Below are 18,548 nucleotides of genomic sequence, written 5' to 3'. Positions count from 1 at the left end.
AATTATCCATGAAATCCTCACATTCTCTGTAAGACTAAGGTCGACTAATATTTTTAAGTAAAGGCTTTAAAACCAAGCTAATGTCACATAACTTTCCCAACATGTGGCCAACAGTAATGTTTTAATGATCTTCATTATAAAAATATTTGCGCATAAATAAGTGACATAATATTCAGCACTTACTTCTGAAAGTTTACTCTTCGGCCGCTCCGCTTCCGCCGTTTTTTCGGCAAAATTATCCACACCACCGCCGCACTATGAAATCTGGGGTATGTTGGGCCATGAAGGCTTCACCGACCCATCCTTAAAATTCAGGGAAATTAAGGACCGCATTTGAGGGCCGCAGTTGGAGCAGCCTTTGAATTAGGACAGCCTTCGTCGTGTCACTGTGACGTAATCGGCCTTAAAATGCGGCCTACAGCCTAAATCCGGTACTTCATGGCTTGTGTAGTTACTAGCTAACAAAAGCTCAACACTGCCCCTAGCGTCCTGGAGCACTTCCGTTGTGTTTTGGGGTTTGCATGTGCTTTTGAGTTTGCAAGTGTTTTGGAGTTTGCAAGTGTTTTGGAGTTTGCATGTGCTTTTGAGTTTGCAAGTGTTTTGTAGTTTGTGTGCTTTTGAGTTTGCAAGTGTTTTGGAGTTTGCAAGTGTTTTGTAGTTTGCATGTGCTTTTGAGTTTGCAAGTGTTTTGGAGTTTGCAAGTGCTTTGGAGTTTGCAAGTGCTTTGGAGTTTGCAAGTGTTTTGGAGTTTGCAAGTGCTTTGCCTCTAGGGGCCACCGTATTTTTCTTTTTGCAAGTGTTTTTCTTTTTGCAGGTGTTTTTCTTTTTGCAGGTGTTTTTCTTTTTGCAGCATTTTTCTTTTTGCAAGTGTTTTTCTTTTTGCAGGTGTTTTTCTTTTTGCAGCATTTTTCTTTTTGCAAGTGTTTTTCTTTTTGCAGGTGTTTTTCTTTTTGCAGCATTTTTCTTTTTGCAAGTGTTTTCTGAAGTTGCAGTCCATTTGGCCTCTCAGGGCCACCGTAGTTTCTTCCTGAAGTAAACGCCACTGTTTTATTCAGGAAAGAAAAACAAAAAACATCGGTTTTACGTGGCCTATCAACACAATTTAAAAACCGGTATATAGTTTGAAGTCCGCACGTTGACCCAAGTTGAAATGGAGACGGTTAATCAGAAAGCCTTAAGTTGGCTAGTTATGTATCGGGCTAATGTTTAAAGCTTTCACTTGAGTAAATTAACTCATATTACTGCTAAGTGATGTTAGCTAAGTTCACAGCATATTCCATAATAGCGCTGCCATACTGCATCACACTCAGTGCATTTCAATCATTTCTCCAGCGAGTTTGATAGCTAGCAAAATAATAATCATAATTTAAAAAAAAAAAAATAGCATGTGTAACGTACAGGTACTGGAAAATTATTTACCAGGACTCACCTATCATGCGACTAGAGAGCGCAAACTCCGCCATTGTCGTTTTCCATCAAACACTCAAACAAAACAGCGACCTACAGGTATGTTAGCGCACTCATCCCCGACTGTCCGACGGAGGGGCGGGTCACACGTTGAAACAGACAGAGGCACAAGGCAGCCCAGGCGGGGAAATTTTGCTTTTACATTTTGCGACTCATTTTATTTCTCTATCTGATAAGAAAACTATTCAATCAGAGAGTTATTTGTGGTGAATGAAATACAGTTACACTTTCAAGCACTTTTAAGCACCACATCTGAAATTCAAGCACTTTTCAAACCTTGAAAAGACAACATTAAAATTCAAGGATTTCAAGCACCCGTACGAACCCTGTTAGTGACATTTGACCCAGTGAATCCTTTACACACCTGGGATCACATGACTCCTGCAATGAAAAATCGCTTTAGCTGGCGTCCCAGCATCAGTCCAATCGACAGTACATGGATAGAATAGTAACAAAAACAACACAGCAAAGATACAGTAAAAATACAGACTTGAAGCTTTTTGGCGTAACTTTTCATTTGTTGCCTTTGTGTCTTAAGACTCATGTTCTCATCAGTTTGTCATCACTTTTTATATTTCACTCATTATCGTTTGAAGGTTTTGGCTGCCTGCTAGTTTGTTGCGGCACGATTTTAAGTGTATAAAATATGCCCATTTTAAAAAAAGAAAATAAAGTAAAAGACCTTTGACCCAGTAAAATATAATATTGGGGAGCTGGTTCTATTTTTGTAACCTGGTTTTATTGGAGGAGTGGATGTGATGCACAACGCACAGAGACAGTTAAGAAACGAGAACTACAAAAGAGTGCAAACAGTTTAATGAGTCATTTGGACGAAAACTCAACTTCCTCTTTATTCCATCAGCACTTTGAATATTTCGGCCTCCACCTGTTCTCAGATGTTGGGGAGGAACAGAAAAAGAAGGAAAGCTGAGATGTTCTCCAATTATTTACAAGGCTGGATGACACAAATCATATGAAAAACAAAAACTGAAGAGCTGCCGATCCACCTCCGTGCTCGCTGTACACATCTGTGAGCAGACTACAGTCTGATTTCTTTCAAGACATTAAAACAATTTATTTCCCCAGACGTGTCAAAAGCTTTAGTGCGTCTTCAGTTTGTCTGCAAACAGCGTCATGAGAAGTCCGTACAGGAAGCCGCCGGCGAGGAGCAGCACGGTGCTAGAGATGGGGCCGAGCGACAGGAGGGCTCCAAACACGTAGAAGAGAAGCAGCAGCAGTATGGTCCTGTAGCTGGCCAGCGGGCGAAGGCTCAGCCTCGGCCACTGGCTCCTCTCCAGCATCTGCCGCGACATCGGGCTGTGCTTTAGTTTGGTGGTGGAATCGAGATTCGTCAAGTAGTGACGACCCAGACGGCCCAGGAAGTCTGGACGCGAGCACAGTGCATTCATGTGTCGTCCAAACTGTGAGGGGGCAACAACAGACACGAGCACGTGTTTCATTCATCACAGTCAAATATGAAATTTATCACACGTGAGCACAAACAGTGAAGCAGGCTGTTTACTGAGCTTCAAATCTGTACTTTGTGTTTTGAAGAACTGAAACTGTTAAATATATGAAATGGTGAGGGGGGCAACTCCTGTTTGAAGACAGCTAAAAAGCAAAGAAGGTTACATTTCTCCTTTGTTACGTGTCACTCTGCTGCTCTCCTCACGTGCCCTGACTGTTTCTACTGTGTTCTACTCACAGCCCCTTCTTGAGTCGTATTTATGACGCCCTTGCAGGCTTGCCTACAGACAGCACTCACCCTCTCATTAATCAGAGAAGAGATCCTGTAGAAGAACCTGACCAGCAGGGCGTTCTCATAGCTCCTAATGGGCTGCAGCTCCGGGTCTCCCTGATAGTGAATGTCAAACCTGCGCAGTCCATTTATGATCTGCAGAAAAACACACAAGATCTCTTTAGTCAGTTCTCCTCCGTCCATAACCCTAACGCCCGTCTTCCTCTTTTAGGATCAAATACTGACCTGCCTCCGGCCCAGGTCAGTCAGGATCAGCCCGTTCTCACTCTGCACGCAGTCTGGCAGCTGTTTGCTGTGGCCATCATCCTCCGAGGAGCCCAGGTTTGATATGAGCTGATTCAGCTGCCCCTGGTTTAGCTGCAAAACATCAAAAACCCACCTCCTGTTACAAAGCCCAGCTTCAAACAAAGGACAGGCTTAAATGAACATGCTGCATTCTCTGAGCTGGGAGTGAATAAAAACATCCAAACTAATCTGACCTTAAATATCTGGCACAGGTTTTCCAAAGCTCTGTCCAGGAACTCGTGGGTCTTTTTCAGATATTCCCCGGTCTCCTCTGGCTCGGCTCCGGGGAAGCTGTTGTTCAGATCAGATGCGCCGAGTCCAAACCAGGACAGGAAAGATTTATTAGCCGCCACCTCACTCGAATGATCTGATATCCTCTTGGCCGTCTGTCTGGCTTGTGCAATGATCTGGATTAGCTTCATGACCTGCGGGATGGACAGGAGGTGAAAACTCGGAGCAACACAGATATTTTCTGTACCTCTGTGGTTGACAGACCGACTTAAAAAGCCACACAGGTAAACTTACCGCTCCTCTGAGCTCCGTGCCAAACATCTGTTTGTACTGACAGTCCTGTCCTTCCAAACCGTAGACGTGGCTCTTCACCTTGAACACCATGTCTGTTACCACCCGCTGCCGTGACGACAGGTAGCTGCCTCCTTGTCCTGGCGTCAGGTAGCCGCGGGGCTGCCGGTGGTGGAGGACGTGCTCGGGCTCCAGGAACAACTGCTCACCTGCAGGGAGATGATTCCAGGTGTTTGTGGGACTAAAAGTGACAAAGCCACTGTGGAGCCTTAAGTCATGTGGTAATCATTGGTGGTAACTTTTCACCAAGTAATGATTCATTTCTATATTAGTGTCAAGAAATATGAAAAATGCCAATCATATTTTCTAAAAGATATCCGAACAAATCCACGTTATCAAGGTTTTATTTTTAACCAGTGTGAGAGCAAAACACTAACACTTGACTTAATAAGCAAATGAAAAGTTCAGATGCTCATATGCAGATTTTTGAACAATACTAATGAGCCCAACAAAACAAAGGAGGAAAAGCAGATGTCCCTCGTCACCTTTCTGGATCATTTCTGCCAGGTTAGGCTGAGCAAAGACTTTGGCCACCCTGAAGACCATCAGCGCATTTTTGGCATTCACCAGATCGGTCCTGACCGCTCGGTTCAAAAACACCTGGAAGAGCTTCGTGTACATGAGCAGGTTCTCATGAACAAAGGACTCCCTGCAGGAGAGAAAGTTATCATCAGAACCTCAGCTATCAGTCTGAACCCCAAAACAGCAACAATCCCCAGACTTCCACCTTTCTGAGGGTCCATGTCAGAGCTATGATTCAGTCAGCAAAAAGAACTACAAGCCCAAAATATCAGTTTTCATTAAAAATCTATTTATTAAATATGTCTCATTTAAAATCTACCAAAATCAAACCACCTGCACTTACACATACTCTAATAATTGTCTCTTGTCCAGCTTTGTTTCACAGTATTTATCAAACCTGTGCCTGTGGAAAGGTAATGGACATTAAAATGAAAACTACTGCATCTCTTTAGCCTCATTTACAAATTAATAGAATGGACCCCCTCCTCAAATATTCATTCACTAGTTGCCGATTATTTCTGAAGCCAAAGTGTCACGGCTGGGGCAGCAGTCGTGTGGTGTTTGTAGTAAAAGGACCCAATATGCAGGAAACGGCTAGATGCAGGTGAGCGTTTATTTACAAAGTGGAAAACGGAAAAATGAGGCACAAGAAACTCCTAAAAACCTAAACTGGGAAAACTAGTAAGGAGACCTGAAATAATAAAGCAGGATGAAGAGCAGAGAGACGCAGGACGAATGAAGAGAACACCATGAAACGCAGACGGAGCGATGAGGAACACAGGCAGGCACACACTATAAATACGCACAAGGTAATGAGGGAATGACACACCAGAGGGGAACACAGCTGAACCTAATTAGACACGACGAGACACAGAGAACATAAAATAACAATAATAATAATAATAATAAACACAAAATGCTGGGTCAACGACACAAAGGGAGAAAAACAAGATGAAGATTTTATGGACGAGCACTTCAGAGTCCACTCTGCTCACCATTTTTCAGGCACGGTTCTGTTTTGGTCAGGCTGAGGGTTTGGCTTCTCCCCGGTGTATCTCCAGGGCTGGATGTAGCTCAGCCACGTCTCCAACACCTGAACACGGACAAAATACGCTCGTAGCAGCAAACTGTGTGTTCATGGAGCAAAACAACCGATGATCACGACAGGATGTGAGAGACCTACCGCTCTGAAAGACGCGTCCAGAGGCCAGTGACCGAAGCAGTGCTGCAGGAACAGGTACAGCTTCTGCTGCACAAAGCGCTGCACCACCACTCTGTGGGGGAAACACAAAGTTAACTAAAACCTTCAAAAGATTTCAATCCAACAACATTTAATGATCCACTTCCTGCTTTTGTTCTTCTCTACAGTCAGGGCTGTAGAGAAGCTACCACTGCATGCTGATACATGATGCATATCTAAAAGCAACAGTTCAACCATTAAATCTGCTTTACTTGCTTAATATTTTATTTTAGTAATAATTGTTCTACTTCCACAAAGTCTGACAGCAGAGTGTGTGTAGGAACTGACCTCTTAAACTCTTCCAGTGGGCTGGTGTGGGTGTGCGAGTGGGCGGAGGGCGAGGACGACAGCTGCTCAGGCTTCAAGCTGCTGGAGAAGGCGTGTACGTGTTTCACCAGCAGACGCACCACCAGCACGTGCTCCTCCGTCGGGCTGAAGGGCTCCTGCAGAGGGAACCGGTCACACACAGTGCTCGGACATGACGCCAAATATGCCCAATCGCAGCCAGGATTGATGGAAAAAGCAGCCATCGCAATGCGTCCCAATCCACAAGCAGCCAAACAATTACCAGAGAGAACAGAGGTCCCACACTCAGGAGCCGGAGGGCTTTCACACGGTGTGGACTGACTCTGGAGCGCCATGAAAGAATTTATACCGTACTGTATTTAATCTGAGTGTGATCGCTAACATCACAAACACCGGATGAAAAGCTTCCGCTGACACTGAACTTAATTAAAAAAAAAAATAAAATAAAAAAAAAAACAACACACTTTGCAATTTGCATATTTTCCTTGTAAATGTCTCGCCTGAACACTTACCACTTAATTTATTTACCGTTTCCCTTCAGTGACCCTAAGGTTTTTGTTTTATTAAAAAATAATTTATATATTAAAACTGTGAGAAACTAAGAGGTGGGACCTCAGTGCTCAAAGCTGCTTCATCAATCAGCTGCATGTTTCCTCGTCTGGATAACATCAGGAAACACAAACAAGCAAAGCAAGGAAAGTAATGATATTTACATGTTTCTGATTGGCATGTAAAAAATGATCAATATCACATTTGATAAGAAATCATTTTTTAAAATAAGAAGTTCTGATTTGATTGTAGTAGTATCTTTTGCTTTCAAAAGATGAATGCTGCCAGTATAGAGAAACACTACATAAACAACAAAGCACAGCAGACAGTGTAAAAAGCATGCCTGTAAAAAAAAGAAAGAAAAAAAGCAAGAACCACACCCAAACCAGTAGAAATCTGCTCAAAGATTAATTTTCAAAGCTTCATTCCTGGATTACTTTCTCTTTCAAGGATACTTCTCTGTAAAATTCATAATTTACAGTCAGACTCAAAGGAAACAGGCCAATCATCCTCTGGTTTACCGACAGCAGCCAAAGAGTTAAACGCTGTTACTGTATAATGTGGGTAATCTCTGTCTTTTAATAATCAGCTGAAAGTCAATAAGCATGGCTAAGTTCTAAAGTACAAATAATCCCTGAAACTATGATTAAAATATCTTAAATGAACAGAGAGCTACGGTTTCTATTAAACAAGCTTGTAGAATGAAACTAAACAGCCGCTGCTATCATCTGCCATCTACAGGCCGGTGACTGGAATGACATCGTCTGGTTGTTGATAGAGAGAAGTAACCTTGACTGTGAGCTTGAGTGACTGAGGTTTACCTCCAGGAGGCCCCAGAGGGGCGGGGGTGAATGAAAAGGTAAAAGTACTTGGTAGGTGTGGAGGGTCCCAGAGCCTGGTGGGGCGTGGGGTTGGCACGGCATGCTGGACATACTGAGGCGGTACTGCAGCAGCGCCAGCTGTTCACCCGTAACCACCAGGGGGGGGTAGAGGAAGATGAGGAAGAGGAAAGACAACGACGAAAGGTGGAGGAGCAACAGTGAAGAGAGGGGGAGAGGGGGGAAAAAGTGAGGAAGAGGAGGCAGGGAACGAAAAAGGTGGCAGGAGGAAGGTACACGTGAGAACAGGAGCAAAGGAGGCAGCAAAAACAGGAGAGAGAGCGCAACCAGACAGAAACAATTGGCCGGAAATATTCAGGAGAAAAAGAGCAGGAGACAGGAGAGGAGACACAAAGACAACAAAGTGACTTTGGGAACAAAATGAACTGCTGGGGGCGACGCAGACGCCGTTCCTACACCAGACGTGAGTTACGTGACTGTAGGAACGGGAATCATTTTACTCCAAAATATTAGGCTTTGTTCATTAATACTGAAAATGCATCTGAAACCCCCGAATCGCTGGCTGCCATCAACCAGGAAAGAGTGAAAAAACGAGCGGGAAATCCCAGTTTGTGTTTTTAAACCGTCACTGTAGATCCAAACTGAAATAATTCCCATTCCTACTGTTCAACAACAGAAACAGAGGGAACTCAACACTGTAAGATTTTGAGGTTTGTGTGTAAGATTAAAGTAATTATTAGCATCAAACTGTTAACGGATCGATCGGACTGAACTGTGAATTATGCAAAGCTGAAAACGTGGTGCTGGAAATGAGCACAGCACGCCTCCAAAATCTTGCAGGTTAACTCCACTCTTATATATAACAGACACAGTGACCTCACACAGCGTTTAACAAAGTTCAGGTGACAACAATTAAAATCATGTTTACTCTTCGGGACGGTCAGAATGTCACACATCGCGAGTCCACCCTTTTCTCTGCAGTCTCATGCAGCAGTAAACAGAACATCATCTACAGCTGAACTACACCCACCAGCCACTTCATTAGGTACTCCGAAGGTTCAGCTGCTCGTTAAGGCAAATATCTAATCGACCAATCAAATAGCAGCAACTTAATGTATTTAAGGACATAGAGATGGTCAAGATGACCTGCTGAAGTTCAAACTGAACATCAGGGTGGGGAAGGAACAGAATTTAAAGTAATTCTGGTCCCAGACAGGCTAATGGGATTTTCTCCACACAGCCATTGCTGGGATCTAAAGAAGAGAAAATATGCAGTTAGTGGCGGTTCATATAACCACTAAATACAACCAAGATGACAGAAGAGCATCTCTGAACCCTGATGCAGAAGACCACACCGGGTATCACTCCAGTACAACGCTCCATCACCAAAAGCTCAGATAAACTGGTTTCTTCTTGACCGTGAGTTTGCTGCACTCTAACGGCCTCCACATCTCAGCCTAATAGAGCACCTTTGGAATGTGGTGGAATAACAGATTCACATCATCACAAATCTGCAGCAGCTGCGTGACGCTATCATGTCAACATGAATCTCTAAATGTTTCCTGCACTTTGCTCAATCTGTGCTACAAAGATTAAGAAGCTCAGAAAGCAAACAAGAGTCCAACGCAATACTAGCAAGAGGTGTACTTAATGAAGTGGCCATTGAGCATACAACCGCAAACAAACAAATCAACCAGCTACTAATATTTGATAGATGAATGTTAGGCACGTTTTGCTGCTCTGGTATCACAGCTTTGTCCTTAAATCCTGGACAGACATGAAAATTTCTTCAATGTTTTTTGTAGTTTGAGTTTAATCGTTGAATCAATCAATAGTGAAAATACTAAGCGTGCAACTCTTATCTTAGCTAACTTGCATCACTTTTGACTTTCAGGTAACTGCAGACAAAAGCACAGCTGCAAAGAAACTGCAGTTGGGTGGATATTCAAGTAGGTAACATGCTGACCGTGTAATAAATAATAATATAGATGAGGGGGTCTAAGCACATGCTGTATATCTATAGTGTCATTGTATATAGTGCAGGTGAAATAAACACCAGCATAAGCGTCTGTCGCACTGAGACACACATTTATGCACACATTGATCCACTCCACAGTGACTTTATGCTGGTGTTGCACATACACATGGAGAACATACCAGCAACACGCTTGCTGACACGGACATGCAGCATGCAAAGGATGTGGTAGGAAGCAAAAGCACTACTACCAGGAACATGCCCCAATCCCTTTATGCAGGAGCTCTAAGCTCAGACCGAAGAGGCTGTTTACAGCAAGTATTCAACTACAAACTGATGCCTCAAGCAGAGCAGCTGCTTGAGGAGTGAATATGCAGAGACGAGGCTGAAGATACTTAACTAATAATAATAATAATAAAAACAACAACAACATGATATATGTATTTTACAAATCACGGGACCTCATGGGTGTGAAGGAGGGGTTGTGGTCAGCCAATCAGCCGTGCGAAGTGGACAGGTGAGTGTGTGTGGGAGGAAATGTATATATCTTACCTTTACCTGAGGAGACTGCAGCTTCTGATACATTTCCAAGGAGTAGTGATGGAGCCAGATCTCCACAAACATCTGAGGAAGATCAAAACACATATTTTGAGGATTAATGATTAGTCATTTGTTTTTAAACACGCCCACCAAAACTGAAAACTGTGTATTAAATCTCTTCACTGCCTTTCAAATGTTTTGTTTGTAACAGTAAGTGTAGTATGAGTCATAATTAAAGATTGAAATCTAGCCAGATTTCGCTGAAGATCATCTTCTTGCACCTCAGTGAGGCAGTGGTCCTGTTCTGACCACTAATACCACGACTCAAACTTAAGCAGCGAGCAGGCAGAGTGACACTGTTGGCCACAACCGACACGTCACATCACGTGAACCGGTCTTCCAAGGTGAGTCTGTCTACTGTCGCAATCTGAGGAGAACACTCAGAGAAAACTGTGATTACATTTACTACATCCCTGAGACTTATCTGCCCACAACTTCTGCAGATTTAAAGTCAGGCTGTTCTGACACAGTGGAGGATCCACAGCCCGTCACAGAGCCAGTGGGACAGAACAGAACTGGCAGTGAGAGATCTAAAGACAGCTGCGGTGCTGAAGATGATCCTGAAGGGGAGATTGAAGAAATTGAAATCAAGTATGATTTATATTTTCTTGGGACGGTTCCTGCAACTTCCACAAGAAATAAGCTGATTAATCACACCTAAAAATACCAGTTACAGCAGTCATATCCACGTCCACAGTCCAAACAAAGGCAATGACGACCCAGAGCTGTAGCTGCATCCTACCTGTAACAGGGTTTCAGATCTCCAGATTTCCTGGGCTGCGGGGTCAGCGTTCACTGAGGGCTGATGGAATATGTGATGCTTCAGCAGACTGGGGCTATGGATGCCGTAACTGGCAAAAGAAACACTGGACGATCTGTTGAAGGCACAGGAAGAGTCTGAATTCAAAGCTTTTGAGGAAATGCAGGATTTTTGTGTTACACAGTATTAAACATTCAAATGTTTCTGCCATTAGAGATTCGTCTTGTCATTAGTACCTCGGTGAAGGAGCGGAAACAGAGCCTCTGGAGTCGGAGAAAGGGGAAGGAGGAACGCTTCCTTCAGTGGGGAGGAAGTACTTCAGGTAAGTGTCCACCAGCACAAAGTAGGCGCTGTCTGTGGAGCTCCCGTACTGGCCTGGAGGGTAGTTCTGAAATCATAAAAAAGGGCTTATTAGTTTTTGATCAGGTGGATCAATAAAAAAAATATAAAAGTGAATAATGTGTTAGACTGACTTAATAGTGGCAACCTCACCTTCGGTGTGATGAGACAGTAGGCAAAATTGAACATGAAGAATTCAAATGGGTCTGAAGAAGGTTGAGGAACAACCCGACTGATCTTATAAGAGCATAATTCATTCCTTCTTTAATTAAGAAATTATAAGAAATCAAAAATGAAAACATTTATGGTTCAGACGTTTGGAAACAAAGATTTTTTTCCATTTGACTACAGAGACCAGATACATGTGGGCGACCTGGTCCTAATATCAGCAGCTCTACAAGTAATTGTTTCATCAATCCTCAAGAACTCCATAAAGAAAACTCAGACTTTGCTGTTTGCATTGCAAAGGATACTGAAAGCGATGTTCAGTGTCAGGAGACCAGAGAGAGGGAACTGCAGCTTGTTGTGGAACAGCGGGCAGTCTGGGAGAACTCCCTCCTGGATGCAGGCTTTCACAGGACCCTAGAAAAATTAAAACAGTGATAGAATTTCAGTCCCAAATTCTCCCAAAAGACATTTTGCAGTATTAATACAGGACCAGTGATGTGGTTACAGCAGCTCTATGTGTCTGAACAGTCACTCCAACATAAAATGACAATATTTAACTTCAAACGTCTGACTGCAACAGCCAGAGGTGACGAGGCAAATATTCTTACTGGGAGATAATTGATTGGTATTTCATATTTGTACTCTTCTGCCTGAAGTTTATACACAAGTTTCATCATTGGACCACTGAAAAAAAGAGAGAAATAAAAATTATTTTAATATTTTAAAAATACGAGTGCATGACATTCTAGAAAACAAAAAGATTAAAAATGGAAGCGCTATAAGACATTTAAAAAAATATACTAGACGTGCTCTTCAGTGGGGCAAAAAACAAGTCATAAAAGCAGAGAACTTCAACACGTCTGACCTCGTAGGTCGAGTTTCTCCTTCTGCCAAATTTACAAATATTTTTAATCTTATTAACAGATTAAAAACCTCAGCAGGTTTCCATGATATTCCACTCAGCTGATATGAAGCTACCTGGGATTTAGGAAGTCCATAACAATGTTGTACTCGTTGCTCCGTGAATGAAGGAATCGCAGGTTCCAGCCAGCGATGACACCATCCAGGCTGCCAAACACACTCTCCACCAGCCAAGGAAAGATCAAGTGCAGCTCCTACAGGGAGGAAACACACACACACAAAATAATAAGAAACACACTTTAACGTTTGCCTGCCTGACAAATAATCATATTCAGGCCTCCATCTCACTGTGACACTGCAAGTCCTGACTACAGTGGAGCCAACAGAGAACAACAAAACTGCACTCATCCTTTGTGTCCCTCAGCAAAACACCCACAGCTGCTTGCAAACAGAACCCCAGCTATCCACAGAGACCCCCACATGCCTCAGGAAACAATGGTCTCCACTGATCTGGGGCACAAATGTCTGAAGCTGGCAAACACTGAACAACCCTGGGCTGTGACTGATGACAGAAATAGATTTGTGGCCTGAAAAGTGAAGCCAAAGCACAAGTGCCTTAAACTTGCATTCAGGATAACCAGATCATAATGTGATCTTCTTTTACTACCAGCCAAAATGCAGCATAAAATGATAGACTTCCCAGAATGACACAAATGAACAGATGTACAACAAAATGTTTGTGACTCCAAGAAAGAAGAAAACAAAAAACAAAGCAAAGAGCCAACGGGACGTTTAGTTGTATGATGAACGCTCTGCCTGATATCACGACACCAGAGAGGAAGTAGCATGCAAACAAACAGCCGTCTGTCCCGGTTCACTGTGCAGGCTACATGCATCCAATGTCGTGTCCTACCAAAACTTATTAGATTCATGACAGACGGGGCCTTGCAGTCACACTGTGGCATCTGAAAGCAGGCTGCATTCCAAGAATTCAGTTATCTTGGATTTACGTGCACATCTTTCAGAGTTCAGTTCAAAGTTCAAATTTCTTCTGGGAGGAATCCATGACACTCAAAATGAAACTACGCAATCGGTGAATGTGAAACATTAAACTGATCTCTGCCTGAATGACGGAATTCCCTTACTGTATCTCCCGATCTGAAAATATCTTTGCAGCTATTTCTCATGTGGGAGTTCATGCAAACGTTCCAGCAGATATTCTATCGACTGTTTTCACAGCAAATAAAATAAATCCAGGGATAAATACCTTTGCAGGATAGTCATCTATGATCTTCACCAGATCCTGGCATCGCTGCAGGAGAGGTTTGGTGGTAGCATCGGCTTTCAGGTTGGCCTGAAACAACATCACGTCACAACATATTCATGACCAGAGAGGAGTCATTACCTTTAAATGACTTCATAACTAAGTCAGGTCAGAGATGCAGGACTCAGAGACTCACCAGGAGGAAACTGGGCTGCTGTAGCGTTGGATTAGCCATTAAGGACCCCGATGTTTCTTTCTACAACTGTACAGTCCACCTGGATCCTGCTGCAGTGGCAATAACACAAACTTTAATCAGAAGTCTAACTTTAACAGTTTTAACACGTTTAACGGGGAAACTTTTGTTGGCTTATCACTAAAAGAAGTGGATGCTAACCGTACTGTTAAAGAGACTGCAGTGTCTGCCATTGAAGGAATCCTCAGCAGGAGGACAATCCATCAAAAGCAGCACTCACGTTAGCACGAGCGGGCTAGCAAAGGCTGCTAATAGAGCTAGCACAGACAGCTAATAGTAGCTTAAACTACGAGTAATGGTTGTTAAATCGGCTTTTAATTAAATATAACACACGTCACAATCACAGAACACATTCTCCGCTTTCAAATCAGCACCGTCTTACCTTTTCTCGCGATTATTTTTCAAAACTACAGCCACTTTCCCAGAAACCGCGTTCCCATCAGTGCAGTTCAAATACGACTACACCGGTTCTCCTCTTCTTCGTTGGTGTTTTACTTCACTCCAGATGGTTGATGATCGTGTTGTCGTACATTACTGCCACCTGCTGGAATCATTGATGCACTGCAATGTCCATTTCTCCCTCAGAGGCGGAACGTTTCCATCCCTTCTGCGCACGTCTGAGGTAAATCCGGCCAACAGCAATCTATTTTATTCTTCTGTTAATTAAAAAAACAAACAATCCTCCAATATTGTTCATGTACTCTGAAAAAAAATGTTTTTTTCTATGTGTAACTTTTTTTAACTTAAATTCTACAAACCGTTTTATTTACGTGTTTTCACTTTAAAATATAAACCTTTTATTTAACATGTTACTTGTAGTTTCACTTGAACTACAGAGGCAGTCTAGGTGAAAATCTAATATTTAAAATAATACCTCGTTATTTATCCAGCTGTAATCTTTATTTTGTTAATATATGGTATGGTTACAAGTAAATTCAAGTAAATGACCACTATAATCACCTAATAAGCCTATATCACGCCAAACAATTACTTAAAATCTATGAATTACCTACAGCCTTGCTGCATGTCTCAGCACAGTCTCGAATGACATTCCAGGACAGGGTCCACAGCAGGAGAGCTGAACAGTGCCAGTAGGGCTACAAAACGACCTCCAGCAGGGCACGCATGTGCATCTTTCTGCTCAAACTATCAGAATGAGACTCCAAGAAGAGGACACGAGGGCGCGATGTGTGGAGACCTGTGCTTAGAGCCCAGGACCGTGCAGCTCAACCAGAATTCAGCCAAAAATTCCAGAACAAAAAAGATCAAATGCACAAATGTTTTTCTTTGTTTTATTTTCACTGAGAGTTATCATTTGTGGCTTATTCACATACAGTAAAGACGATGACATTACACGGTCTCAAAGCTTATTAGAGCTGTGAAGTAAAAAAGTTTGAAATTTGCTTATGAGGAAAACAGGTTTATATAAACTTACAAAATGCAGTAAATTCTACAGGATACAGAAAGGAAATTAGAAAAATAGAGTTCTTTAATATACATGGACGTAAAGAGCTATACATAATGTTTCAAGCAAGGTCCATTTCATGTGTGCGTTTCCATCGAGGCCTTTAATCCGTCAGGTATGTGTGAAGCTTACGTCTCAGAACAAACATAGATACCTGCTGAAAACTCTCGATAGTTTTTAATAAACAGGGTTACATGTGAAGCAGTAAACTGGGCAAACACTGGAGTCTGCTGTCAGCAAGTTAGATCATATAAATACGCTGCGTCTGTCTGCAGTGTGTCTGAGATCCTGAAACATTTCCCCCTCCAACTGTCAGTCAAACCTGAGTTTGGATGCAAACTGCACGCCAGCCACCGAGCTGTGTTAAAGGTCTGAATATTTAAACACGTAGAAGAGACATGAAAATAATAAAAAGGGTCAATCTGAGGTGTGTAAAACATGTTTTCTTCGAAAAGCTGGCAGAAATTTTGGCTTTTATAGATCCTCACTTGCAAAAGGAAACGCATTAAGAAACAGTTTTAGGGACCTTTTAACTTACTTGTTTCATTTTTTGCACTGAAAGCTCACTAAATGCTATCATCAGGGCAAAAACCCCACATAAAAATGAAAAAGCATGTCTGAAATAAATCCGAGTTCTCCTCTAAGCTCGCCTTCTCATGCAGCTCCAGACTGATTACAGAACTGCTGCTATTTTTCAATCAATCAGTCAAAGTCCTGTGCAACAAATCAAAGCAACCGTTTCACTTAAATTTCATTTTCAGAAAACTGGGCAAAGTCACAGAGAGAAAAAGCCCTGGTGAGTAAAGTGAACGATGACTAAGGCCATTAATCCCAGCTCCAGCGTGCAGCACAGAGGCTCAAACAGACGGGACTTTCAGCGGGTGACCTGAGAACATCAGCAATGCCATCAGTCCAGAGCTGCACACAAAGATGACCCTGAAGGGGAGATCATCCAAATTTAAATCAGACCTTGCTTTTGTTTTGTTTTGTTTATAGGTGAATAACTGGAACTTGCCCGTTACTTGCAGCTCATATCTATCAGTACATCTGTCACAGAATGCTGCAAACTCTAACTTACACTTACTTGGACTACTTTTCTACCAAATGATTTATCTGACTGTAAACTATCAGCGACAGCTCATAAAAGCATGAGCAACTTGAGCTACAAAAAAAGACTTCAGAGACAGATACATGTTTCTATCATCTTTCTACATACATCCTTATATTTCCATTTCCAAGTCTTTCTAAATACTAAAGTTTTCAGGACGAAGACAAACGAATCTTTTTTTCTGGAATATTAATTTTTAATGGTAAATTATCATTAGTGTCACTTTGTTGGCCGGCTTTATTTGCTCAGGAAGCAAACTTTCTTGACTTGACCCCAGCGTGTCCTCTGCATGTACAGGATCTGTTGTCCTCGGCAGTCTCTGATCCTCCAGGTGACTAGAGAGGAACCTCGGGAGGGTTGTTCCTCCTCACGCGAGCCTTCCTGCTCTCCTGTTTCATCTTCAGCGCCCGCAGCTTCTGCTGCCGGCGCTTCTCACGGTACCAAAGTTGCTCGCAGTACTCATCCACGGTCAGACTGTTGCCTCCCACCTTGTGCAGGTCTTTGTAGCTCCTCAGAGGGAGCTGCTGAGGCAGCCACGAGTTCCCATGTCCTGGCAGAGAAGGCGGTGCGTGAGGGGAGCCCGGCTGGCTCAGAAACCCAGCAATCCCTCCTCCTCCGGCCGGGCCAGTTTTCCCCAGAATCACTGGGCCCGGGAGGTTGGGGTTGTGGCTCTGCATGTAGCGAGCTGGGTTGAGGCTGTGCTTGGGGATAATGCGAACGCGGTATCGAGCCAGGACCTGGGCGTAGGAGTGCTCGTGGCTGGTACAGGTGTAAAGGCCCGAGTCGGCCTGTTCCAGGTGCTGAATGAGCAAGCCTCGCTTCATGTGGAAGGAGCGGTCGTCGTCGCTCTGAGGGAGCTGAGGAAAGAACAGCAAAAGTTCAGTCTGTGCTGTTCTTTGTATTCAAAGAGGTGCAGCAGAATATTGTGTGCACTCATGTGCAGCAGTGCATTTTGGAACAATGGTAGTTAATGACAGTGGGACAGTTCGGATTTTAGCTGTTTTTACAGCCCACTGGTGGGTTTATATGCAACACGGCCTCTCTTTCCAAACATCTTTTAGACGGTCCAATCTTGGTCAGACAGAAACAAAGTCTTTCTGAGATACACTGTTTCTGTTTGCTCAGATTTAGCCAGAAAATAATGTCCGTTAATGTGTTGTCCTTTGGAGGTTCGGGACTAAAAATATATATAAATAAAACCAGAGGAAGGAGAACGTTTAGAGGAAAAATCCAGAGACTAAAGTCATGATAGTGTTTTTGGTGAATGAGCCACATCGGAGAGAGGAAGAAGACTCTGCTGTAAACATGTAAAAACCTGAATGCTTTTAATGTGAAAACTGAAAAGAGAGCAGTAAACTCACCTCTCTGCTTTCATGTGTCTGACCGTCAGTCTGCTGCTGGCTGTCTGAGACCCGCAGCGTCCACCGGAGCTCCGCCTGGGACGAGCGAGGAACACACTCCAGGAAGGTGGAGTTTCCCTCAACACCGTACACCACCTTCACCTCCACAGAGTCTGAATCTGACAAAGACACAGGAAAACCCTTAGGATATTGTTCTTTTGCTTTCACAGCTCTGCACACGGTGTGATGCTCACAGGGAAATGATGGAAATGATTCTTTTCTTTTTGTAGTTAGGTTCGTTTATATGTGAGACGGCACAGGTGATAAAAGATTATACAGAAAAAAAGCACTTTTTTTGCATAGAACTCTGAAATGAAAGATTTCCTTAACTGTAAAAAGGGGTTTTCCGTTATTTTTGACCACAAAACAGAGAAAGCTGCAGTTATGCGATACATCCACTAGAGGGCGCTATATGCTCGTGTTCAGAACACCATGGTAACAGCAGGTATTTTACCTTAATTTCACTTTTTTGTAAAAATACAAGGTGACCATTTTTAAAAAGTGCTATCAGCTCCTGATAGTTAATACCAGTAATTAAAATATGAAGTAAAAACACAAATGTTCCTTCTCAGGTGAGACAGGTGAGTTGAGTGATTCAGTGGATTTTCTGTTCACAAAAAAGGAAAAAGCCACTTCTGTTTTTCTCTAATACAAGCTAAACAGTTATTTAGGATCATGTACAGAATTCATCTCAGTCTGATGGTTTCTGACTCTAAAGGAAGAACTGAGCAGCAGTGAAAATCATTTATTAACAAAATCAATAACAGGTCCAATGTGAAGGCGGAGCTGAGGGAGGGCAGGAGAAT

At 42.9% G+C, this 18,548-nt stretch overlaps 2 protein-coding genes across 8 annotated transcripts in view; both read right to left on the bottom strand.

Annotated features, from left to right (window-relative positions):
- Nucleotides 1-1,706: 1,706 nt before the first annotated feature.
- On the bottom strand, nucleotides 1,707-14,261 carry smpd4 (sphingomyelin phosphodiesterase 4). Of its 6 annotated transcripts, none has more exons than XM_063473329.1 (20): nucleotides 14,152-14,261; nucleotides 13,713-13,801; nucleotides 13,520-13,606; nucleotides 12,370-12,506; nucleotides 12,000-12,075; nucleotides 11,697-11,805; nucleotides 11,377-11,429; nucleotides 11,121-11,272; nucleotides 10,867-10,999; nucleotides 10,083-10,148; nucleotides 7,532-7,669; nucleotides 6,144-6,298; nucleotides 5,799-5,889; nucleotides 5,611-5,708; nucleotides 4,579-4,742; nucleotides 4,037-4,242; nucleotides 3,706-3,936; nucleotides 3,452-3,583; nucleotides 3,233-3,361; nucleotides 1,707-2,888 (listed from the first exon to the last, which is right to left on the bottom strand). In XM_063473329.1, the coding sequence occupies exons 2-20, from the start codon at nucleotides 13,749-13,751 to the stop codon at nucleotides 2,568-2,570; spliced, it is 2,517 nt and encodes an 838-aa protein (XP_063329399.1). In that variant the 5' UTR covers nucleotides 13,752-13,801; nucleotides 14,152-14,261; the 3' UTR covers nucleotides 1,707-2,567. The 6 variants fall into 6 exon arrangements, with proteins under 6 accessions (XP_063329399.1, XP_063329398.1, XP_063329401.1 ...); XM_063473328.1 differs by having other exon boundaries at nucleotides 1,708-2,888; nucleotides 10,077-10,148; XM_063473331.1 differs by having other exon boundaries at nucleotides 1,708-2,888; nucleotides 7,580-7,669; nucleotides 10,077-10,148.
- A 784-nt stretch (nucleotides 14,262-15,045) lies between these two features.
- Nucleotides 15,046-18,548, bottom strand: part of si:dkey-49n23.1 (semaphorin-3D) — a 104,842-nt gene continuing 101,339 nt past the window's right edge. For both annotated transcript variants that reach the window (XM_063473326.1, XM_063473327.1), the window contains exons 17-18: nucleotides 17,704-17,861; nucleotides 15,046-17,199 (exon numbers count right to left, since the gene is read on the bottom strand). In XM_063473326.1, coding sequence (XP_063329396.1) covers nucleotides 16,678-17,199; nucleotides 17,704-17,861 — 680 coding nt within the window. In that variant the 3' untranslated portion in view covers nucleotides 15,046-16,677. The remainder of the gene's footprint in view (nucleotides 17,200-17,703; nucleotides 17,862-18,548) is intronic.

Source organism: Pelmatolapia mariae, linkage group LG5 (genome assembly GCF_036321145.2).
Source record: "Pelmatolapia mariae isolate MD_Pm_ZW linkage group LG5, Pm_UMD_F_2, whole genome shotgun sequence".
In the NCBI taxonomy this organism is placed as follows: domain Eukaryota; kingdom Metazoa; phylum Chordata; class Actinopteri; order Cichliformes; family Cichlidae; genus Pelmatolapia; species Pelmatolapia mariae.
Note: the sequence above shows the minus strand (reverse complement) of the source record. Positions and strands in the feature narration are given on the sequence as shown.